General features: G+C 39.0%; 1 non-coding gene and 1 gene segment (V, D, J or C); one reads left to right on the forward strand and one right to left on the reverse strand.

Annotated features, from left to right (window-relative positions):
* Nucleotides 1-20341: 20341 nt before the first annotated feature.
* LOC122894550 lies at nt 20342-20872 on the reverse strand. The segment is given in 2 exon segments: nt 20342-20649; nt 20824-20872. Coding segments are annotated over 2 exon segments (357 nt in total).
* Nucleotides 20873-21367: 495 nt separating this feature from the next.
* LOC122894895 lies at nt 21368-21469 on the forward strand. The gene has a single exon (XR_006381898.1). It is a non-coding gene; the product is annotated as a U6 spliceosomal RNA (small nuclear RNA).
* The last annotated feature ends 385 nt before the right edge of the window (nt 21470-21854 follow it).

Here is a 21854-nt window from a genome sequence, read left to right on the forward strand (position 1 = left end):
AAATAAAAAATTCAAACACTGAGCTCAAAATGGCAAAATAGAAATTTTCTACCATCTCCACACCTCCCCAAGACTACTGATTTTCAAAATCATACATTAAACTAAAAAGAGTATCTATGAAAAATTCCAGCAGAGAACACATAGCACACTGTTGAACAACAAAAATATGATTTTGACATATTGAGGATGGCATGAAGAACCATTTCACTATCCTTCTTCACCCCTGCACATGGCACAGCTCCCAACCAAGAGGAACCTTCCAGCCTGTGATTTCCCCATAGAGGGACGTGGGAATATGTGAGTGAACATATGCCACTCCAGGTCTGGAGGATGCTCCCAAAGAGGGACTTCTTTCTATCCCCATCCAGAATACTTGAGCTGTAATGCCATTAAGGAGTGGGGTCCTCCTAGCAGAAAAGCACCCAGGGCTCTAGAAGGGCAGTAAAACAGCATGGACCCTACACACCATGGCACAGCCTCCTTTAGGAATCTGCCCCTGACCCACTGGAGATGGCCTGCAAACCCCCACAAGCGGTCCATGAGCACACACAACACTCAGTCCCTCACCCACACATCATTTCACCCTGTGGCCTCCCACCAGTGCACACAGAATAGCAACAGCAGAGAGCTTTTGTAAGCGGCTAGTGAGCATGCGCAGAGAGTAGACCTACTATTCTGGATTGGGAGAAATCACACAAATTCAGTCAGCACCATCCTAGAAAAAGGAAACAAAAAGGAGACTTTCAGCACCCAGTATGGCTTCACAGGATCAAGAGAAGGTCTAAAACTTTGTACTACCTTGTCCCCTGACGTAGGAAACAAATATACCAAACATGATGAAGGTTTAAACCTGAATATTTCTGGATCTGAGACTCAGTGCACACTCAGGCTAAAACACTTCTTTTCTTCCACTGCATCAATTCTCACCTCAGTCCGATCAAGCATTCAAACCTGTAGGAACTGTACCCTCTGTCTTGCTTCTAATTGATTTAAGAGGAAACATGAATAATATAGAAGCATGCCTCCTTCTGACTCCATTATCAGGCTTGGAGGAAAGGCATGAATCAGGAGTCGTCTTCCTTCTACTGCACAGGAGTTGGCAGCGTAAGAAGGGAAAGTAGCCCACTGACCTCTTGCGCTACAGTTCTAACCTCCTTTGGTCAGATGTGATAAGCTGAATTTAGTCTGGGGACTTCTCTAGGAAGAGAAAACCATTTACCAAATACCTGGCAACCATAACTCAGCTAAGAGGAACCAGTGTCACTCTATTTATTATATCCATCCGAACAATTATAACATCCACCCTAACAATTATATCCATCATTATTTAGGAAAACTTGGAGGGACCTTGAAAGAAGCCTACTACCCTTGAGCAGGGGTGGGAGAATGAGGGAATTAAATATTTACTCAATTTGTTTAATTCCATTGATTTCTCTGCAGCACTGGGGAATTTTTTTTTTAAATAACCGTTGTGGTTCATGTTATATCAGTCAAACATGAACGTGGAGGGATGTTGGTAGCACGTCATCTCTACATTAGCAATTAGTCCAAATACCTTTGTGCAATCTACTAATAATAGTCAGGTTGCACACAAAAGTTTTCCCAAATACCTCAGAAAGAAAGCCTTTCATTATGATAACAAAAAATTACAAGTTCAAGAATGAATTAAATAATCTTCTAACAGCAGAGCATCATTATGAAAGAGACATAAAAATGGAATGAAACAGTATGTTCTCAAACAACCAAATAATCACATATATACTTTAAGGAGTTTTGTTTTTCACAAATCAATTTATAAATATAATTCAAACAGAAAACTTAAATTAAAACTATGAGTCAGTAACAGAATTATCCCTTCTTTCTTCTCTAGAATGTACTGATAATCAATCATGTGGAAAAGATTGTGCTAGGCATTGCAAATATAGCAATAAATGAATATAAAATTCAGTCTTATAAATCCTCTGAGAGAATTATTGTGACAGATATGGACAGAATTTGTAAACAAGAATATTTTTCTGCAATTGATCTGAAGCTCACATTGTCAAATTTTCTTAATTTCCCTCAAACACACAAATAACACATACCATCCCTGAACTCTTATGGAAATCTCAAAACACAATTTCTAAACAAGAAAATGATGAAGACACATGAAATGGCTGTGATATTTTGCCCCAAATAAAGGGGAACAAAGTGAAAATGCAACTGTAAATAATTAAAATATCTCACAGAGCTACTGTAAAACACAGATTAAATGAAAACAAAAAAATAGAATTAAAACAAAGGAGATGATTGAGGTAGTGACTTGAGGAAGTGGGGAATACTCAAATCAAAACACATGAGGTGAAAAAATCATGATCCTGATAATAATAAGAATTTCTGAGACTAAAAGGTATATTAGCAATATTACATGGTTACAGAATTATGACATTTATATTTGCATCTTAAATCCTTCTATATTTAGCATGCAATGTCTTAGAATCAGAAAATCATAATCGCTCCTTTTGAAACACAATATTTAAGTGACCATCGATAATAAGAATTGTGAAACTGGTACTGAAAAGTTATTTATAGGAGAGGAATCTCAATAGCAAATGTAGAGCTCCTCAATGCCTGAATTTCAATATAGAACATTACTAACTCCATTCAAGAATCCATTAAGCACTAGTCATCCAACAAAGTGTCCTAACACTTTTTGGGTTACTGTCATCATAATAGTTATATAATTTGTTTTTAATGTCTAAAATATTAGCTTCTGAGGTAACTGGAAGATGGCATTAGGTGGGCATTGTTGTGATGAGAACTGGGTGTTACATGCAACAGATGAATCATTGAACACTACATTTGGAACAAGTAATGTCCTATACAATAGCTAACTGAATTTAAATTTTAGAAAATAATAAAATATTAGATTCAATGTATAGAAAAAAAAACAGGACAAAGCCTATCCTTGAAGGTATATGTCAAAGGACAGGGGGCTGCCCCAGTCCCACGTTTGAGTGCAGGCAGCAGGCCTGGGAAGCAATGTGTGCTTGCTGCGCAGAAGTACACAGCTGAGTCTTCAGGCTGAGTGTCTCTGATGTGCAGGGAGAAACGTTTGTTTGGCCATCCTATTCAATGAAACAGTGAGTCTTTGGTCTTCTTTTGTGGCCATGCTTGAAAGAATGTATATAATAGGGATCTGGGGACCTTTTCCAAGTTCTTGCTTATACCAGGGGAAGTAAGTCTGAGTTACTGTCTGAATAACTGCAGTTGATAACAGAGCTGCTTCCCTCCTGGACACTCAGGGTAGGAGGATGCTGTTCCACATTCTCTCCCAGGCTGAACCCTGTGCAGAAAGAAAAGGACAGAGAAAGGAGAAGCGATTCCAGGTTATTATGCTTCAGAATGCTCTTTTTCTACACTAAATGAAGGAAACCTGAGTAAAGCCAGTCTTGACCTCTGAGTAATATCCCCTAATATACTCTGTTGCCCATAAATGCTCAATTCACAGTTCAGCGGTAGCCATGAGAACCTGATTAAAGCTCCCATGGATGTCTTCATAGTTCCTCCCAGTTAAGTTCACGTTCAGAATTGCAGCCTCCAGCCAGCTCAGCTCCTTTTCTTATCAGGCCATCTTTCGTCTAACAGAGTAACTTCCCACATTGTCTACCTGCCAATAAGTAAAGACTCCGCTGCTGCCACGGTCTAGTCCATCAGATGCACTAAGATGAACTCTCCACGTGGTTTGCATCAGCACAGGTGCACTGCCATCTTGTGGTCACATCTCTATTGAACTTGCTGGGGAAATGCTCTTCTCTTAGCCTGTGCCTCTGAGGGGCTCACATGCATCAAGGCAGCAATCAGTCAAGCAAATTATATCTTAGATGCTGGATGAAGGGCATAGTAAGAATGTGGAAATCAAGGTTTACCCACCTGCACACTACTGAGTCACTGTTAGTAAGTTGGAAAGAGGTAGATGCTATTGCTATTTATTCAGTGATGGTCCTGGTGTATATGTTTGAAATCAGGAAGGAATCATGATTTACTTCCTTTCTGTTCTATCAAATCCACTGTCCTCAATTGTCTATTACAGAGAAAACTCTTTTGTAAAAGTAAAATGTAACCAAAGATTACAGTAAGAAAGAGAAGATCATTTGATATTTCAAATGCTTCTGATCTCAGGCTCTGCTCCTCCTGGATGGTCTTGCCTGATCTTGTTTTTTCAAAAGAATTGTCAGTACCAACAGTCAAAATGGGGACCATCCCTTCAGTTAAGATGACTATGACAAAAAGTCATGGACCAACTCTAAATGATAAGGGAGCAGGGATAACTTCCAACTGTTATTCCTATTTCAACGATAGGAAACTTTTTGACCTAATATTGCGCTAATATTTATATAGAGATATCTGACAGTAGATTTAGAATAATCCCAATAGAAATTCTGAAAAAACATCAAGCTGCAAACTTGGAAAATATGACCACATGTAAATTTATCCTTGACGTGATTTCCTTTTCTCAAATCAAAATACATGGCATGTCCTCCAATGCAATTACTGATTCACAGCCTAATGAGAAATTCCTCTAAAGTATTAGCCATCTATCCTGTCATGCTTTCCACTTCCTGGCCAGTACTGCTCCACATTCCATACTCCGTTATATTTCTCCTAAACTCCAATACAGTGTACTTTCCCCAGGACTCATTAGTAAAGTTCTCTAGTCCTGTGAGTTTCCAGAATTATCTCTCTCTTCCAAAACCCCTTTCTCATTCATATGAATTTTTTGGAATCTTCTGATGACCTCTATGAGAAAAAATCCAGGAAACCATAAATATTGTGTGTGCTGGGGGATGGTACCAACGGAAAATTGGTCCTAAAGAACTGATCAAGAGAAATGGTCTCTGAGAAACCGAGACTACCTCATTTCCAAAAATGGAATCCCCTTTCCTATGATTCCTACTCATGGAGCCTCTAAAATGACAAAGAATACAACTCTTCTTCTTTCTACCTGTTCTACCCTGGAAGATTTAAAGACAGATATCAGAACATCAACTCAATATATTAATATATGTGTATATATGAAATGTGTTTTTATGTATGGAAAACTTCTTGGTTCTGAGAATCTTCCATCTTTCACACATTCTCCATAAAGTAAGAATTCTCACACTTCTCTGGGTAAATTTCCATCTTCTCCAACATAGATTATTTAGGTCAATATTTGCACCATTTAGGCATGACTATTAGAACTGAATGTAATGGTGTGAATATGATCCTTCTTTGTAATAACACTTTTCCATTTATCCACTATTACACACATAAGGCGATCCCTTATGCAAAATTTCCAACTCCTTGATTATTTCAGAGTCTTGTTTTAGTATGTTCCTAGTGTTGGCCTAGAAAACCTTCATCTACCATCTTCATGGACTGCCAGCTGCAAAAGTCTTCTGATTCCAGTGATCTTTTTGCAGACAATGTGTGAGTTATGTACATTATGCACATCATGCCTTCAAGGGATGCCCAGCTGGCATATTAAATATATTTGTTTTGTTTTTTCTTTTTAAGGTAAGTTCTTAGAAATACATGTAGGTGTTCACATGGTGCCAACACCTTTGGCTTACTCTTATAAAAACAGTGGGTGATGCATGAGTTTGCTGGTAAAATCACAGTGGCTCAGCCTGAGTCTCCCTTCCTGTCCAAGGTCTCAGACACTTACACAAATTGGAACTCTCCATTCAGGGTTTCAAACTGATGGGACCACAACTTTCTCAGACCCAAACCACAGAGATAAATGCCTGGGATTGCATTAGACACTTTCTCTTTGCTCAGCACAATGGTCCTACAGGAAGGAGGCAGGGGAATGAATGCTAAAGAGGAAATTAGGAAACCCAGTGTCTTTCTCCTCCAGCTCATTCACTACCTAATTTTTCCATACAGTCATCTTGGAAACAGTCAAGATGTGTAAAATGAAGTTGGACTCAAGAATTTCTAAGGGCCCTTCTAGCTCTTAATTTCTTCTATGCTATATAACGAAGCAAATATTTATTGATGACTGGTTGTGTGCAATGTGGACTGGTGTCAGATTGGGTGAAATTGCCTGCATCATGGAACCCCAGGACCATTTTCATAACCACCTGTGATCTAGTGGGTCTGAGGTTGATCCTAACCCACCCCGAGGCCTCTTTAGCAGGATGAAATAAGATGAGATCCTATGTGGGTTTTAGTTTCTTCTCTGAGATCACTATCTGGGTTTTCATTTCTTCTCTAAGATCACTAATGTATCAAGGAGAAATAAATCCAAATTAACATTGAATAAAATGGGAATTTATTCACTGAGTGGAGTCCTTTATAGGCACTGAGATGAGGGTGCACTATGGCCTGAGCCATGGGTAAGCAGGAAGTTCTTTTGAAGTTTCAATTTCTTAAAAATATCTTTTACATATAACTTATGTACTGTATGAAAAAAGAAAGAATCTCTGCAGTTGAGAAAACCTAGGGGAGGTGGATGAGCTGACTAATATAGAAAGCGAGATACACTTTTTATTTATTTGTTATTTATTTATTTTTTAAGATTTTATTTGTTTATTTGATAGACAGAGATCACAAATAGGCAGAAAGGCAGGCAGAGAGAGAGGAGGAAGCAGGCCTCTGGCTGAGCAGAGAGCCCAATGTGGGGCTCAATCCCAGGACCTGGGATCATGACCTGAGCCGAAGGCAGAGGCCCTAACCCACTGAGCCACTCAGGCGCCCCAAAAGCAAGATACACTTTTTAAAACAGCCAAATTGTTTTATGGATTCTGGCTTTCTCTTTGAATCTTTAGTTCACAGTTTCAAAATTTCCAAACAGGGATGCCTCTACAATTTTTGAGATCATCTCAAAATGAAAACTTGGGAACCTAATTCAAAAACAAGGTTAAAATACATCATTAGGTAATGTTTCTATGGGAATCATTTATCTAAAATGCTTTAACTCTTCCTACATATTAGTTTCATGTCTCCCAATTTAATTTTTTAAAGTTTTTCTTCTTTTCAACCATCACAACCAGGTTCAAAGAAAAAGGAGGACATTGTGCTGAGGTATCCTGTATACCTTCTGACCCTACATAGGTATTGCCTTTCCATTATCACCTTCCCCATGACCTTTTCACCATGGAAGACCCTATGTTGCCACATCTTGTGACCCAATACCCACAGTTTCTCTAGAGTTCATTCTTGCTGTTGTATGTTCTTTGGGTTTGAACAAATGTGTAAAATATGTATCCACCACTGCAGTATCATAAAGAGTAAGTCATTACATTAAACATGCTCTGAGCTACACTGATACCTCTTGTTCCCCCTCAACCCTTGGCAACAACAATCTTTTACTCCCTCCAGAGTTTTGTCTTTTCCAGAAAGCCATAGAGTCTAAATCTAGACCTAAGGCCTTTTCAGATGGGTTGTTTTTACTTAGTAAAATGCATACAATTTCCCCTTATCTCTTCATGGCTTTATACCTCATTTCTTTCTTGCACCAAATCATATTCCATTGTTTCAATGTACCACAATTTATTTATTCATTCACTTATTGAAAGACATGATGCTTACTTCCAAGTTTGGTAATTATGAACAAAACCTCTATAAAACACCTGCGTACAAGTCTGTGTGTACACATAACTTTTCAAACCCTTTGGATAAATACAACGGAAGGCCATTGCTGGACAATATGGTAAGAGTATGTTTAGGTCTGTAAAACTGCCAAACTACTTTTTTCAAATGTCCAGATATACACTTCCAATTTGTAATAATTTCCCAACAGTATTTACTACACGCTTGGCTGCATGTCAAAGCCCCAGCTAGTCCAAAGCAGGCACAGACACCACAGGTGGCCCAGCCAACTGCTCAGCTCACACACAGCCTGCTGTGACCCAGAACCTGAGTCTGCATGTGTTCCTGCCTGAGTCCTGCTGCCCACATATCTCTCTGCTCAGGCACTTGTTCTTCCCACTTATGGAACTCACTTTTAAAAGTCAGGTACAAAGATAAAACTAGTATTAGTTTCAAGACAATGGGGGCACAGCATTTAACTGCCTTGGGAGAATTGGAGGCTGTGTAACTGCACAGGTCCCATGATCCAGAAGCTGACTCTGCTCCTAGCTTCTAGTAGTCTGACCACTTACCTTCATCTGAATTTCAGGGGCACAGGCCTTCCTATCAATACCCTTTCATCAACATAAAAACCAGTGCAGGCTGGAACTCAGTATGTGCTGGAATCTTCCACATGCAAGTTTCAACTTTGGTGTTGGGGTCAACGGTATTGCTCCACGGCGACAACGAGAAGGGTTCTTTTAAGGTTGTCCTGGAGATTTCTGCTCTCTTTTCCAAACTGGGAATGATGCTGCAAGATCATAAAAAAAGATTCATTCAAAATGAAAGGAAGAGCAATGATATTCATGGAACAGAATGATTATTTCCATGAGCTTAACCACAAAAGTGCTATTTAGAAATGACTTAAATGGATATTTCTGTCAGTAGTGTGTTAACATATTGTACAAATTGATCAATAGAAATCATTGAGATTTTGTGATTCTGTAGGGTCTTCTGTATCGGTACTCAGAGGATAAGCATTTGTGTCACCTCAGCTTCACCAACTTTGGAATGATATGAGTTCCACCAAGTCACTTGTGCTCTAAAGTCCTCCCTTTATTCATGCATAAAATGAAAGTACTCATTTACAGGGTTTTATCTTATTGATAAAGAAAATAAATGTAATAAGATAAGTAGAGTGAGTGACCCTCAAAGGAATTATTTTATTACATTTCTATTTCCAGTTGTAAAAAAAAAAAAGCTGAATAGACTTGTATAAACATTCTACATGGTCTCTTTACATTATACAGAAAAATAACCTACAGGAAACTTAAAAATTATATCACTTCCTTTGTTTGTTTGTTCATGACTATTTTTTTTTTTAGGATTTTCCATTTAAGTAATTTATATAATTTATATGGTAGCTGCAAGGACATCTGTCTTCCCAGGGTACTGGATATGGGCATCTCTGTCACTTGCTCCAAAGGTTCCATGGTAGAGCTTTTTATCTGCGAAGAGCTTTTTGAAAAAGAAGTGCAAGAAAAACAAGTGAAATGAGAGCACTAGTAGGTCTAATTTTAGGAGGGAAAAGACACTGTTAAATAAATCTGAAAATGTGCAAAGGCTGCATGGGAGCAAGGGGCGGGTCTGCAGGCCCAGGTGCAGTTTGGGTGCAGGCTGCAGATCACCAGAGAGCACTGTGCCTCCACTGCACAGAGGTAGGTGGCTGAGTCTTCCAGTCGGGACGCCGTGATGTAGAGGGTGCTGGACCGTTCCTTAGTATTCACTGTGCAGTTTAACCTCCCACTGTGCTGCATCCCTGAAGTTATGTAAAACAGCCTGGTGAGGCCGCCGCCCCCAGGGTGCTGTCGGAACCACTGCACATTGTATACTGTGCTAGAAAAATTGCACTTCAGAGTATAGCTGGCTCCCTCCTGGAGGCTCAGGGCTGAAGGGCTCTGCTCTACCGTCATCCCTCTCACCCCTGTGTGGAAAGAGGGAAACAAACACAAATGATGTCACTGGAGAGTCACTGATGCAGTTTTCAAATTTACAAAATATTCCAAGACACACCCCTGAGGATATAGGACTCTAGGAGCTCAGGGTCAGCTCCTCCCATCACTGTGGGTTGTGGACCACTCCCCAGCCCCCAACTGTAACGTCCCCACTCACAGCAAACCTGGAGCCACAGGATTCCCAGCAGAGCTCCCCAGTGTCTCCTCATAATTCTTTGTCTAGTTAATTCGGTGCCTTCAGCCCTACTGTGTAGAGTGTAGTCTTGGGTCGAGAGGAATTGTGTTCTTACAGTCAATCCTTCCCACCAGAATCACTGAGCACCAATCACACCTCAGCCCTGTCATTCACAGAACTTGAGACTCCGCCCACAGAAGCCCTTTAACACTGCTCAGGAATCTCTCCCAAACTGTGCTTGTGGGCAGTGCAAGCAGGTAGGAGCAATATTTCCAATATAGGAGGATGTAAGGGTTTTTTTTTTTTCTTAAAACACTTTATGTAAGAAAAGTGTGGGTTAATGTGTGAAGAAAGGTGAATGATTCTTCTAGAAGACACAGATCTTATGGGATTACCCACAACCTTGAAGAATTATAGGGAAGAATGACTCCATTCCCCAAACTGCATAGTTTGACAGACAATGTGAGCATTCAGTTATGTAAAAATACTGATAAAGGAAAACTATCTGATAGCATCCACTCAGTATTGCAGAAGTAAATACAATCCATCAAAAGAGTTCTAGAAACCAAGACAGACAGTCACCGTCTGTAAAGAAAATGATTCCTACCAGAATGTGGTCAGTGAAAGATAGGATGTGGTGCTTAATGTCCTCTCTGATATAATTTCCACCTCTCCAACTCTCCTGTGCTACTGCTAGACACCATGCTCACCCACAGAGCACAGTCTGACCAGCTACACGTTGCAGGCTAAAGTCAATATTGTCCTCTCCCTTTCCTTTGCTTTTTGTTCTTTATTGTTTCCTCTCTTCTCTTCATTTTTGTTTCCCTCCACTCTCAGCACATGAAAAGGTAGGATATGTGGGTATTAAAAGAGTTTCAAGGCCAGTAAATTTGGGTGATTTTATTCATAACAATTGACAGCAGGTAATGGGATATTTTCTGTTGAGTTTCCATACTCACGATGCCCAGAAATATTCCTATGCTGGTAACTGTGAAGAATTATCTGCATAATGGATTTCTCAGGACATAGCCTCCAGATGTCTGAAGTTGATATGCAATGGCAGAACTGAAAACCTGAGAGGGTCTTTACAAAAAACCCTGTCCTCTCTCTTCCCTATCTTTGCTATCTATAAGTGGACTGGCTCACATGATTTCTGTTCTGTGTATCTATTCAACCTTCCACCCATCATGAAGTCTGGTTTCTCTTAAGGTCTAGAGTGCCCCCTAGAGGAATGAAGCTGGTGGCAAAGATCTCTTAGAACAAGCCACTCAGCAGACTCAAATCCCCAGCCCCTTTCATTACAATCTTCCTGGTGAAAGAAATGCAGATGGTCAGAAAAGAAGATAACTGCTTAGTTTGAATGGGTATTACAGGTAAACTAAATCCTACTTTTAAAATGAAATTGCATGGAAATTGAGACCAGAAAATAAATTTCATATATTTCACTTTGTGTCATTTTATTTCTTTACCTGAGTTCAAAAGAAATCCATAAGTATTCATTGAGTTTTTTCAAAGGGGTAATTTCCTAGATGCTCAGAATATATAAAGTGTAGTAGAATATTCTTCAGCCATCAAAAAATGAAATCCTGCCATTTGCAATGACATGGATGGAGCTAGAGAATATAACTCTGAGGGAAATAAGTCAGTCAGAGAAAGACAACTACCATGTGATGTCCTCTAGTGGAATTTAAGAAACAAACCAAACAAGCAAGGAGGAAAAAAAACAAGACAAAAACGAATCAATTAAACAACTCAATTAAACAGAACAAACTGCAGGTTACTAGATGGATAGGGTTGGGCGATGGGTTCAATAGGTGAGGGGATGAAGGAGTGCCCTGTTCCTGATGAGCACGGGTGATCTGTGGAAGTTTTGCATCACTATATATACACCTGAAACTAATATAACATTGTATGTTAACTAACTGGAAATAAAATGAAAACAATACATATACAAATAAAATATACAAAAGAGGAACACATACTAGTTTACCATCTACAGAGGAAGATGAAAATATATATAATTATAATCGAGTCAAGGAATAGGACACTAAGCGAAGGGCAAACTAAAAACTATGTGACCCCAGCGAAATATGTATAGTTTAGGTCGATGGACATAATGTTATGAAGAAGGTGATCATCTCTCCTTTCCCCTTTTTGGTGCCAAGAAGGGAGGGGAACACAGATAAGCCTTTATGATTCTCAATAGTTTTAGCAATAGGAGAAATTTGTGAATATGTGAATTATTAAAAGTAATAAAACGTTACCCATAGAATAAAATCCTTTTTTTTTTTTTTGGAGTAAAATCCTTTTTGACTACCACTTTCAATTCTGATGCTTTCATCACTTATTACCTTATTTCTTTGTTCATCTTGACAATTTGGGGTTGATGTTCCCAGATGTTTTACTAGATTTGAACCAACATAAAATATATATATATATTATTATATATTATATATATATAGCATTTTATTTAGACTCTATTATAATATAAATATAAATTTCTTGTTTATAACCTCAATAGTAAATCTTGTAAGTCTTATTACATTAACCCATATACATCCTTTGTTCCATTATATTCCATATTGTGGATATACTTCCATTTATGCATCCTTTTCTCTATTGATTAAAGGCTACATCGACTTATTTAATCTAGGAAATACTACACTACAACAAACCTTATACGCATTCCTCACATGGGCACATGTTTTTCTAGGAAAAGAGACTAGGAGGAAATGAAGGAATAAGCCCTGAGGCTGGCAGGTGAAAATTACTCCAGGTGGAGGAAAGTCAGGGACAAAGGGCTTGAAGAGGAATGAAGAGAACTCATGTTCTGAATATTGTGCTGGAAGATTTTTATTTTCTATATTTTCCTCAATGTGCATTAAAACTGGAGCTTATCAGCTCATTTGATAAACTCTCTCTGAAATTCTGTCCTGATATAGAGATAGTGTATAGTTTGCTTCAATCAGGCACTGAAGTTCTCTAAATATATTAAATCAGCAGGAGAAAAAGCACACCCAAGGAGAAGCCACGGTATATACAAGGAAAACATATAACAGAATAAAATTAGAGAAAAAATGTACACACTTGCACATGTACACACACAAACAGTTTGAGGATATTGTCAATGAAACAGAAAGGTACTTTATTTTTCCCAAATTAGCAGGAAAAAAAGAGAAAATTCTACAAGTGCAACAAAAAAGGAAAGAGAAGAAAGAATCAAAAGCATATGGAGCAAAACCAAAATATTAGAAATAAGTTCAAATATATCAGTAATCAAAACACAAATAAAAAGAAATCAAAACTTAAACCTATTGACCATATAAACAATGGAATATTACACAACCATCAAAAAATTTGAAATCTTGGGGTGCCTGGGTGGCTCAGTGAGTTAAGCCTCTGCCTTCAGCTCAGGTCATGATCTCAGGGTCCTGGGATCAAGCCCCGCATTGGGCTCTCAGCTCAGCAGGGAGCCTGCTTCCTCCTCTCTCTCTCTCTGCCTGCCTCTCTGCCCACTTGTGATCTCTGTCTGTCAAAAAAATAAAATCTTTGAAGAAAAAAAAATTTGAAATCTTGCCATTTTCAATGACATGGTTGGAACTAGAAGGTATTATGCTAAATGAAATAAGTCAATCAGAGAAAGACAATTATCTTACGATCTCACTGATATGAGGAATATAAGAAACAAGGCAAAGAATCATCAGGAAAGAGAGGAAAAGATAAAGCCAGATGAAGCCAGAGAGGGAGACAAACTATAAGAGACTCATAATCATAGAAAACATACTGAGGGTTGTTGGAGGAGAGTGGGGTGGAGAGATGGGGTAAGTGGGTGACGGGCATGAAAGAGACCACATGATGTAATGAGCACTGGGTGTTATATAAGACTGGTGAACCACTGACCTGTACCTCTGAAACTAATAATACATTATATGTTTATTAATTGAATTTAAATAGTTTAAAAATAAAATAAAATAAAATGTTGGTACTAGCCACAAATTGAAGGTGGCAGTAAAAAAGAAAATACTTTAAATGTGTAATTTTCTAGTTCCTTTTTAATGGTGACTATCTCAATGTATTTGTCTCTACATTTACAATAAATTCCCTGGTACCTTTCATACTTTAAAGATCAAAAAAAATTGAATGCTATTTTCAAAAACACAAAATGCAGGTGTGGTCGAGGATGTGAAGAGATTGGGACACTTGTTCACTGTCGGAGGCAATGCACAATGCTGTAACCATGGAAAACAGTATAGAAGTTCTTCAAAAAGTATAAAATAGAACTACCATATGATCTAGTAATCCCACTTCTGAGTATTTTTCAAAAAGAATTGAAATCAACACACAAATGTTTATAACACCTTTATTCATAATTGCCAAAACATGAAAGCAACCAAGACATCCTTCAGTAGAAGAAAGAGTAAGTAAACTAGGGTACAGCCAGACAAGGGAATCTGATTCAGTGCTGAAAAGAAATGAGCCATCCAGCCATGGAAAGACATGGAAGAAACATGTGTGAATATTTTCCTCTTTTTCTTTTTTAAGATTTTATTTGTTTATTTGACAGAGAGAGCAAGCCCAAGCAGGGGGAGTAGCAGGCAAAGGGAAGGGAGAAGCAGGCTCCCTGCTGAGCAGAGAACCCGACCTGGGACTCGATCTCAGGACTCTGGGATCATGAGCTGAGCTGAAGGCAGATGGCTAATCCACAGAGCTTCCCAGGGGCCCTACATGCATACTTCAAAGAGAAAGAAACTAATCTGAAAAAGCTGCATCTGTTTGACACCCAAGATAGGACATTCTGGAAGAGGAAAACTATAGAGACAATAAAAAGACCAGTGGTTGCCAGGGATTAGAGGCAGGAACATAAGAATATCTTTAAGTAAAGGAAAGTTGAACTGGTGAGCAAAAGTCAAAAAGCTCTGTAATGCACAATATTTGGGGAAAATGTTTTATGTCCTCTTCTCAATTCCTCAAAGACCAAAATCCCATTTTCTGCTGGGTTTAGAAGATGATCATTGTTTCTTATAGGGTCGTGGATGCATAGCTGTTCTGTGACTTGGAAAATTGCCTCACTGGGTCCACATATTTTACTTCCCTCCACCTCAATACCTTCAATATATGCAAACACATGCACGCACCCACCCATGCACCAGCGTGGGCAACAACATCTTCCTCAATTACCCCAAATCATGTGGTGCTTCTTTTCCCTGACACTTTCCAGAGGGCACAGCACACAGCACACACATGAGCACACTCATGATCCTAGAGTCCTGAGATCGAGTCCCAGGTCGGGTTCTCTGCTCAGCAGGGAGCCTGCTTCTCCCTTCCCTTTGCCTGCTACTCCCCCTGCTTGGGCTTGCTCTCTCTGTCAAATAAACAAATAAAATCTTAAAAAAAACCGAGGTGCTTTCCCAGTAGGCCCAGGTGTCTTCTTATCTAGTCTTTCCTACAAGAGTGCCCCTCTCCATAAACAGCCTATCTTCTAAAAGTGGTTGATGTCACTGACTGCTGATAGCTTCTTTCTTGTTTCTCTTTGTTTTTGCGGCTTTGGAGTATCTGCACTATCTTTTTAAAACGGTTTTGGAGAAATCAAGAGATAAATGGTATTATTAATCTACAATGGGTTTTTTTTTCTTAGAGATTTTAAGTACTCTCAACACACACCACGGGTCTCAAATTTATGACCCTGAGATCCAGAGTCTGAGCTCTACCCACAGAGCCAGTCGGGTACCCCTAGACTACAAAGTTTATTTAAAAGCCTGAGAAAAATTTCTATTGCATACCCTCTTGAATTGTTTAAAGTACATTTTCACATGCTTTTATATTTATAGAGGTATGAAGATAAGTTTATATTTTAAACCAATTACATCAAAAATTAATTGAAACCAAGAATATGTGACTAATATATAAGGAAAGGGACACATCTTCTGCAAAGCCCTATAAACATTTATCTCTAAACACATAGATGGAAGCTTAGCCCAAGCTATATCCTGGAGGCCACTCTCCAGAGATTCAGATCAAGGAGGTTCATGAGTCCAGAACCAACATGGAAACACTTTCCCAAATGCAGAGGGAAGTAAGAAATTCTGGCCTGGATACTGTTTGGCTTGACGTGTCCCCTCGCTTCCCTGCCACCTTCCAAATCATTTTGTCAGTCCTGCACATAACTATACTAGAAAGGAATTTGGGACAAACCCCTGAAAAGTTGTATTCAGATATGCAGGGGAAATCCCAAGGAGGTTAGAATGATAATGGTTGAAAATAAACATGGGGCACCAGGATGGCTCACCTGGTAGAGCTTTAGGATCTTGGTTATGACCACGGTCATGATCTCAGGATCAGAGCCCTGCATGGGCCTCTGCTTTCATTCGGAGTCTGCTTTCTCTCTGTGTCTCTCTCTTAGTCTCTATCACTCTATCATTCTCTCTAAAATAAATAAATTAAATCTTTTTTAAAAAGGAAAATAAACAATATAGTACATGGATGCAGAAAGTCATTATCTGTAACTTTAATTTTTTAAATAGTTTATTTTTTTTTTTATTTGTCAGAGAGAGAGAGAGAGAAAGGGCACAAGCAGGGGGAGCAGGAGGCAGAGGGAGAAGCAGACTCCCTGCTGAGCAAGGAGCCTCATGCAGGACTCAGTCCCTGGACCCTGGGATCATGACATGAGCCAAAAGCAGATGCTTAACGGACTGAGCCACCCAGGCATCCCTATCCATAACTTTAGAAAAAACTTCAGGCCAATGAAAACCTACAGGAGAAATATTTTGCACTCTGTGTCACACGGAGGACTTGCACATCATTGAAGGAAGACACTGCATAGTAAATATGGATACTTAATGGCTTTTATTAATGCATATTTTACATTAAAATAAGCTGCCCCAATTAGACAATTCTATATAATTTGACATTTGTATTTGTGAAGCACTCAAGATATTCAAGATAATGAACATATGCATCATCCCAAAAGTTTCCTCATGTCTCTTTTTAACCCCTCTCTCAACCCTCACCACTCCCATTTCCAGGGAACGCTTTTGTCATGCTTTAGTCTGCATAACTTGTATTTTGAATTATGGGATTATATTTACGCTCTTATCTGGCACTTCACAATATAATTATTTAAAAATTCTTCCATAGTCATAACTATCAAGAGTGTTTCTTTCTGTTGCTGTGTAGTATCTCAGCATATGCCTATAAAAGGGTTGGTCTATTCACCTGTTGCTGGCCATATGGAGTAGTTCCAATGGGTCCATACAAAGAAAACTGCTATGAACATTAGCATATAAGATCTTTTTATAGACCTATTCTTTTATTTCCCCTGGGGCTATATCTGGGAGTAGAATGGATGTATCACGTGGTAGATATACACTTGACTTTCTTAAACCAATTTGTTCTAGTAGTTTGTTTCACTCGGTTCTGTATATTCCCTTGCATTTTATGCACAGATATGATTTCTGGTAATAAAGATAAGTTCACTTCTTCTTTTCTAAACTGTATGGCTTTTGTTTCTTCTCCTTGCCTTATTACATTGGATTGAACCTCTACTTCAATATTAAATACAAGTGGTGGAGCCAAAACTTTTGCCTTACTTCTGAAACTAAGGAGAAAGCACTTAAGCTTTCACCATCAAGTGTGACATTTGATGTAGACTTTTTGTTAAGTCCTTTCTTTTTTAAGGTGAGGAAATTCCCTTCAATTTTGTGTAATTTGCTGGGAGTTTTATTCAGGAATGGATCTGAATTTTGTCAAATGCTTTTTCAGTACCTATTAAGATTATCGTCCTGGGGCACCTGGGTGGTTCAATTGGTCAAGCTACTGCCTTCAGCTCAGGTCATGATCCCGGAGTCCCAATATCGAGTCCCGCATCAGGTTCCGGGCTCCATTCATGACTAGTGATCACTCTGTTTCTCTGTTCCTTGAAACTTGTTTGTGATACTGCAGTCTAGAGCATAGTTTTTCCAAATAACCAATATAAATGTGTCTAAATTTCTTAAAATAGAATTACCTTATGACCCAGCAATCCACTTCTGATATATACTCAAAAATTGAAAGAATTTTGATATTTCCATAAATATTGAGATGTTTTTGAATTCCAGTTTCTACCAAAAAGAGGAAGCAACCCAAAAGTCCATCAACAGATAGACATGGATAAATAAAATGGTATATTACATACACAGGAATATTGTTCAACCTTAAAAAGTAAAGAAATTCTAAAACATAATGCAAGTGGATGCATCATGGGGACAGTACATCAAACGCAATTTTGGAAAATGACCAATACTGCATAATTCCACTTCTATGAGAGCTAAAGAGCTTCAGCTCAAGGAAGGAGAATGCAGAATAGTAGTTCTGAAGGAGTGGAGGAATGGAATAAAGGGGAGTTATTGTTTAATGAGTCCAAATATTCAGTTTTTCAAGGCGACAAGATTCTAGAAATGAAAGGTGCTGCTGATTGAACAACAATATACGTGTATTTCATAACCCTGAACTATGCACTCAAAATATTCTCAAATGGTAAAAACGAATGTGAAAATGGTCTGGGTCTATGATTAAAGAAACTTGAGGAGATACTTAAGATTTCTACTCTACAAATCTGCCTTCCAAACAAATATAAAAGGGTGTTTGATGCAAGACCAACTATCAACCATCTATTACCATTCAATTTTAAGGCCTTAGGTCATTGGGGTTAGAACTGGGAGGATGAAAATGGAGAGAATGAATATTTGGAGTGTGGAACATTGATCAAAAAGCATGGCTGGGAAATGTGCAAACTAACTCATCTGTTGGTCAAAAAATGTGCTTTTTTGTTTTTTAAATATAGATGATTTTTAATTGCTTTTGATTACATTATGTTAGTCACCATAGTGTACATCATTAGTTTTTTTTTTAAGATTTTATTTATTTATTTATTTATTTACTTGACAGATAGAGATCAGAAGTAGGCAGAGAGGCAGGCAGAGAGAGAGAGAGAGAAGGAAGCGGGCTCCCTGCTGAGCAGAGAGCCCAATGCAGGACTCGATCCCAGGACCCTGAGATCATGATCTGAGCCGAAGGCAGCGGCTTAACCCACTGAGCCACCCAGGCACCCCACATCATTAATTTTTGATTGTAGTGTTCCATGATTCATTGTTTACGTATAACACCCAGTGCTCCATGTAATATGTGCTCTCCTTAATACCCATCACTGGGCTCACCCAACCCCCAATCCCTCCCCTCCGAAACCCTCAGTTTGTTTCCAAGACTCCATAGTCTCTCATGGTTCGTCGCCCTCACGGATTCCCATGCCCTTCATTTTTTCCTTCCTTCTCCTAATGTCCTCCATGCTATTCCTTATGTTCCACAAATAAGTGAAACCAAAAAATAATTGACTTTCTCCATCTGACTTATTTCATTTACCATAATCTCCTCCAGTTCCGTCCATGTCAGTGCAAATGGTAGGTATCCATCCTTTCTGATGGCTGAGTTCATTGAGTATTTAAGGACCACATCTTCTTTATGCATTCCTCTGTTGAAGGTCATCTTACCTCCCTCCACAGTTTGCCTATTGTGGACATTGCTGCTATGAACATTGGGGTGCCTGTGGCCCTTCTTTTCACTATCTCTGTATCTTTGGGGTAAATGCCTCGTAGTGCAACTCCTGGGTCATAGGGTAACTCTATTTTTAATTTCTTGTTGAACACCCACAATGTTTTCCAAAGTAGTCTCACTAACTTAAATTAAACAGAAGGGGGAGGGAGATGCTATGAGAGCTGGAACCAGGAAGGTGAAATAACAAAAGAGCCTTTGGAGAAAGATTGAAGTGAAGGGCAGGAGCTGACAAACAGGAAAATTCACACTCTGTCCTTCACAGTGTCCCCCTAGAGCCCCTAATTATGAGCATTTGTGGATAAGTCTGGTGGAGAGCAGGTAAACCTCCTGTATGCAAACTGAGTACAAGTATCCTAGTGGTGTTAATAAGATAAAATGAGAAAAACTACGCTATAGAGCAGACTCCTTGGAAACTAAATGGGAGTACAATTGACTCACAGCAAACAAACCTAATTAAACTGTCACTAAATGGTATAAAACAGCATGATGTGCATATCTATACACATATGAATGTATGTGTGTATATATATACACATATGCATAAAGAGTATACACACACACACATATCCACAGAGACATTTCATGGCCTATCATATTTTACAATGTCTGTAACATAATATATGCTCAATAATATTTGAGCAATAATATAAACTCAGTAAATGTTTACTGAACAAAGTGATTTGAAAAATTCAACAACTAACACACATTATTGCTGACCTTGAGCCAAAGGTTTCTAAACTTCTTTAGCCAATTCTTGGCTGAATCTAACTGCAAAATGGCAAATTATTTATTGTGGTTACTCTAGTTTTCAACAAATTATTTTAGCACAACTTTTCAGGGATTAGGAAGTGTTTGAAGAATGATAACTCTTATCCAGAGCGGTATTTTCTTAAAGTGAGGTTCTCCCTCTAAACCTGCACCTGTGCCACTTCCTGTCTGGGATGGCAATTGCCCCACTTGGGCCCTATTGGCAGGAAGAAGCATCAACAAGAGCCCTGGGGTTTGGGTATACCTTCTTCCATCATGCCTCTCACTGTGGCTCCCACAGTGCACAGAAATACACTGCAGAGTCCTCCAGCTGTGAAGCTGAGATAACAAGTTGGATGAAATTTCTTGTCTTCTGAAAATTCAGTGAGTAGCGACCTTCAGGGGCATTTTGCAGGTTGTAAGAATCCTGACGAATAAGGAAAACCATTGCCCCACTGCTGGGCTGCTTGTACCACAAAAGACTATAACGTGGTTCACTGGTGTTATATGTGCATTCCAGAATGACAGTCCCCTTCTCCTGCACTAACATTGCTGGTTGGGCTTGAGTGACCTTCTGGGCAATACTGGATCCTGAAAGGAAAAACACACACACACACACATAGAATCTGAGACTTCTGGAATAGGTGAGTGGCACAAAGAACGTCTGTTTTACACACTGTCATCCCAAGGTACGCACAAGATCCTGCCTATCTCTCTTGATTTTAAGTCATAGAGGTGACACATTCCCACAGGGACCATCCTTACCCAGCCACATGGAAGCCATGACCACCTTGAGAAGGTTGGAAAGCAACATGTTTGAGTTCTCCCACTAGAAGGAAAATGTCTTCTTCCTCTTCAAGTTCAGGGCTCAGCACTGTGAGAAGAACCTGACTGGGTGAGGGAAGGATTGCTGGTTATGTCGTGCTGTGGCCCCAGAACGGGAAACAGGGGTTTCCTGGTATAGCAAGTTGTGTGAGTCCTGTCATAATTCTCTGTGTTCTAGCTGAGAATCTCACTACCCCACATCCTTTTGCATTAGGCAACTTTTTCTTATTTAAATTCAGTTAGCAACACATAGTACCTCATTACTTTCAGATGTAGTGTTCAACAATTCATCAGTTGCAGACAGCACCCAGTGGGCATTAAGCAACTTTAAATAAAAACATTACAACTGAAAATAAACATGAGTACAATTTATATTGAAATGAGGATTGTGGATCAATGATTTAGCGAACTGTGATATGTTTATTCACTGCATCTGTGATAAAAGTGGGTGGATGGCACTTACTGAAAATATGACAGGTAGGGCTCGCTTTGGTAGCATATATACTAAAATTAGAATGATACAGAGATAATCAGCATGACCTTGTGCAAGAATGACATGCAAATTCCAGAAGCATTTCATAATTTTTAAAAACTGCTTTTAATTAATTATGTAAACAACATAAAATGTAAGAATTATGAAAAAAATGTTTTAAGAGTCATGTATGTTCACACTCTGTGATTTAAGGTAGAAATAAATCACACTATGATAAGAAGGCAAAGTGTTTAGACTAATCACTGTAGCTCTTTCAATGTACCTATTGTTATGCCAGAGTTCCTCCTCACTACCTGTGTATGTTCAGATGCCTATGTTGGAGCCAAAAGCGGAAAAATCTGATCATTCTCTGCTGAAGGGTTCAGGCTGAAGCCCTCGGATGACAGATCCACTCACCATGGTCTCCTTCTCATTGTTTTTTCTCCACAGCTCAGTTCAGCTCTGTTCAGATAGGCCAGAATGGACACCAAATTTTGGT

The sequence above is a fragment of the Neovison vison genome, chromosome 13, assembly GCF_020171115.1.
Source record: "Neovison vison isolate M4711 chromosome 13, ASM_NN_V1, whole genome shotgun sequence".
In the NCBI taxonomy this organism is placed as follows: domain Eukaryota; kingdom Metazoa; phylum Chordata; class Mammalia; order Carnivora; family Mustelidae; genus Neogale; species Neogale vison.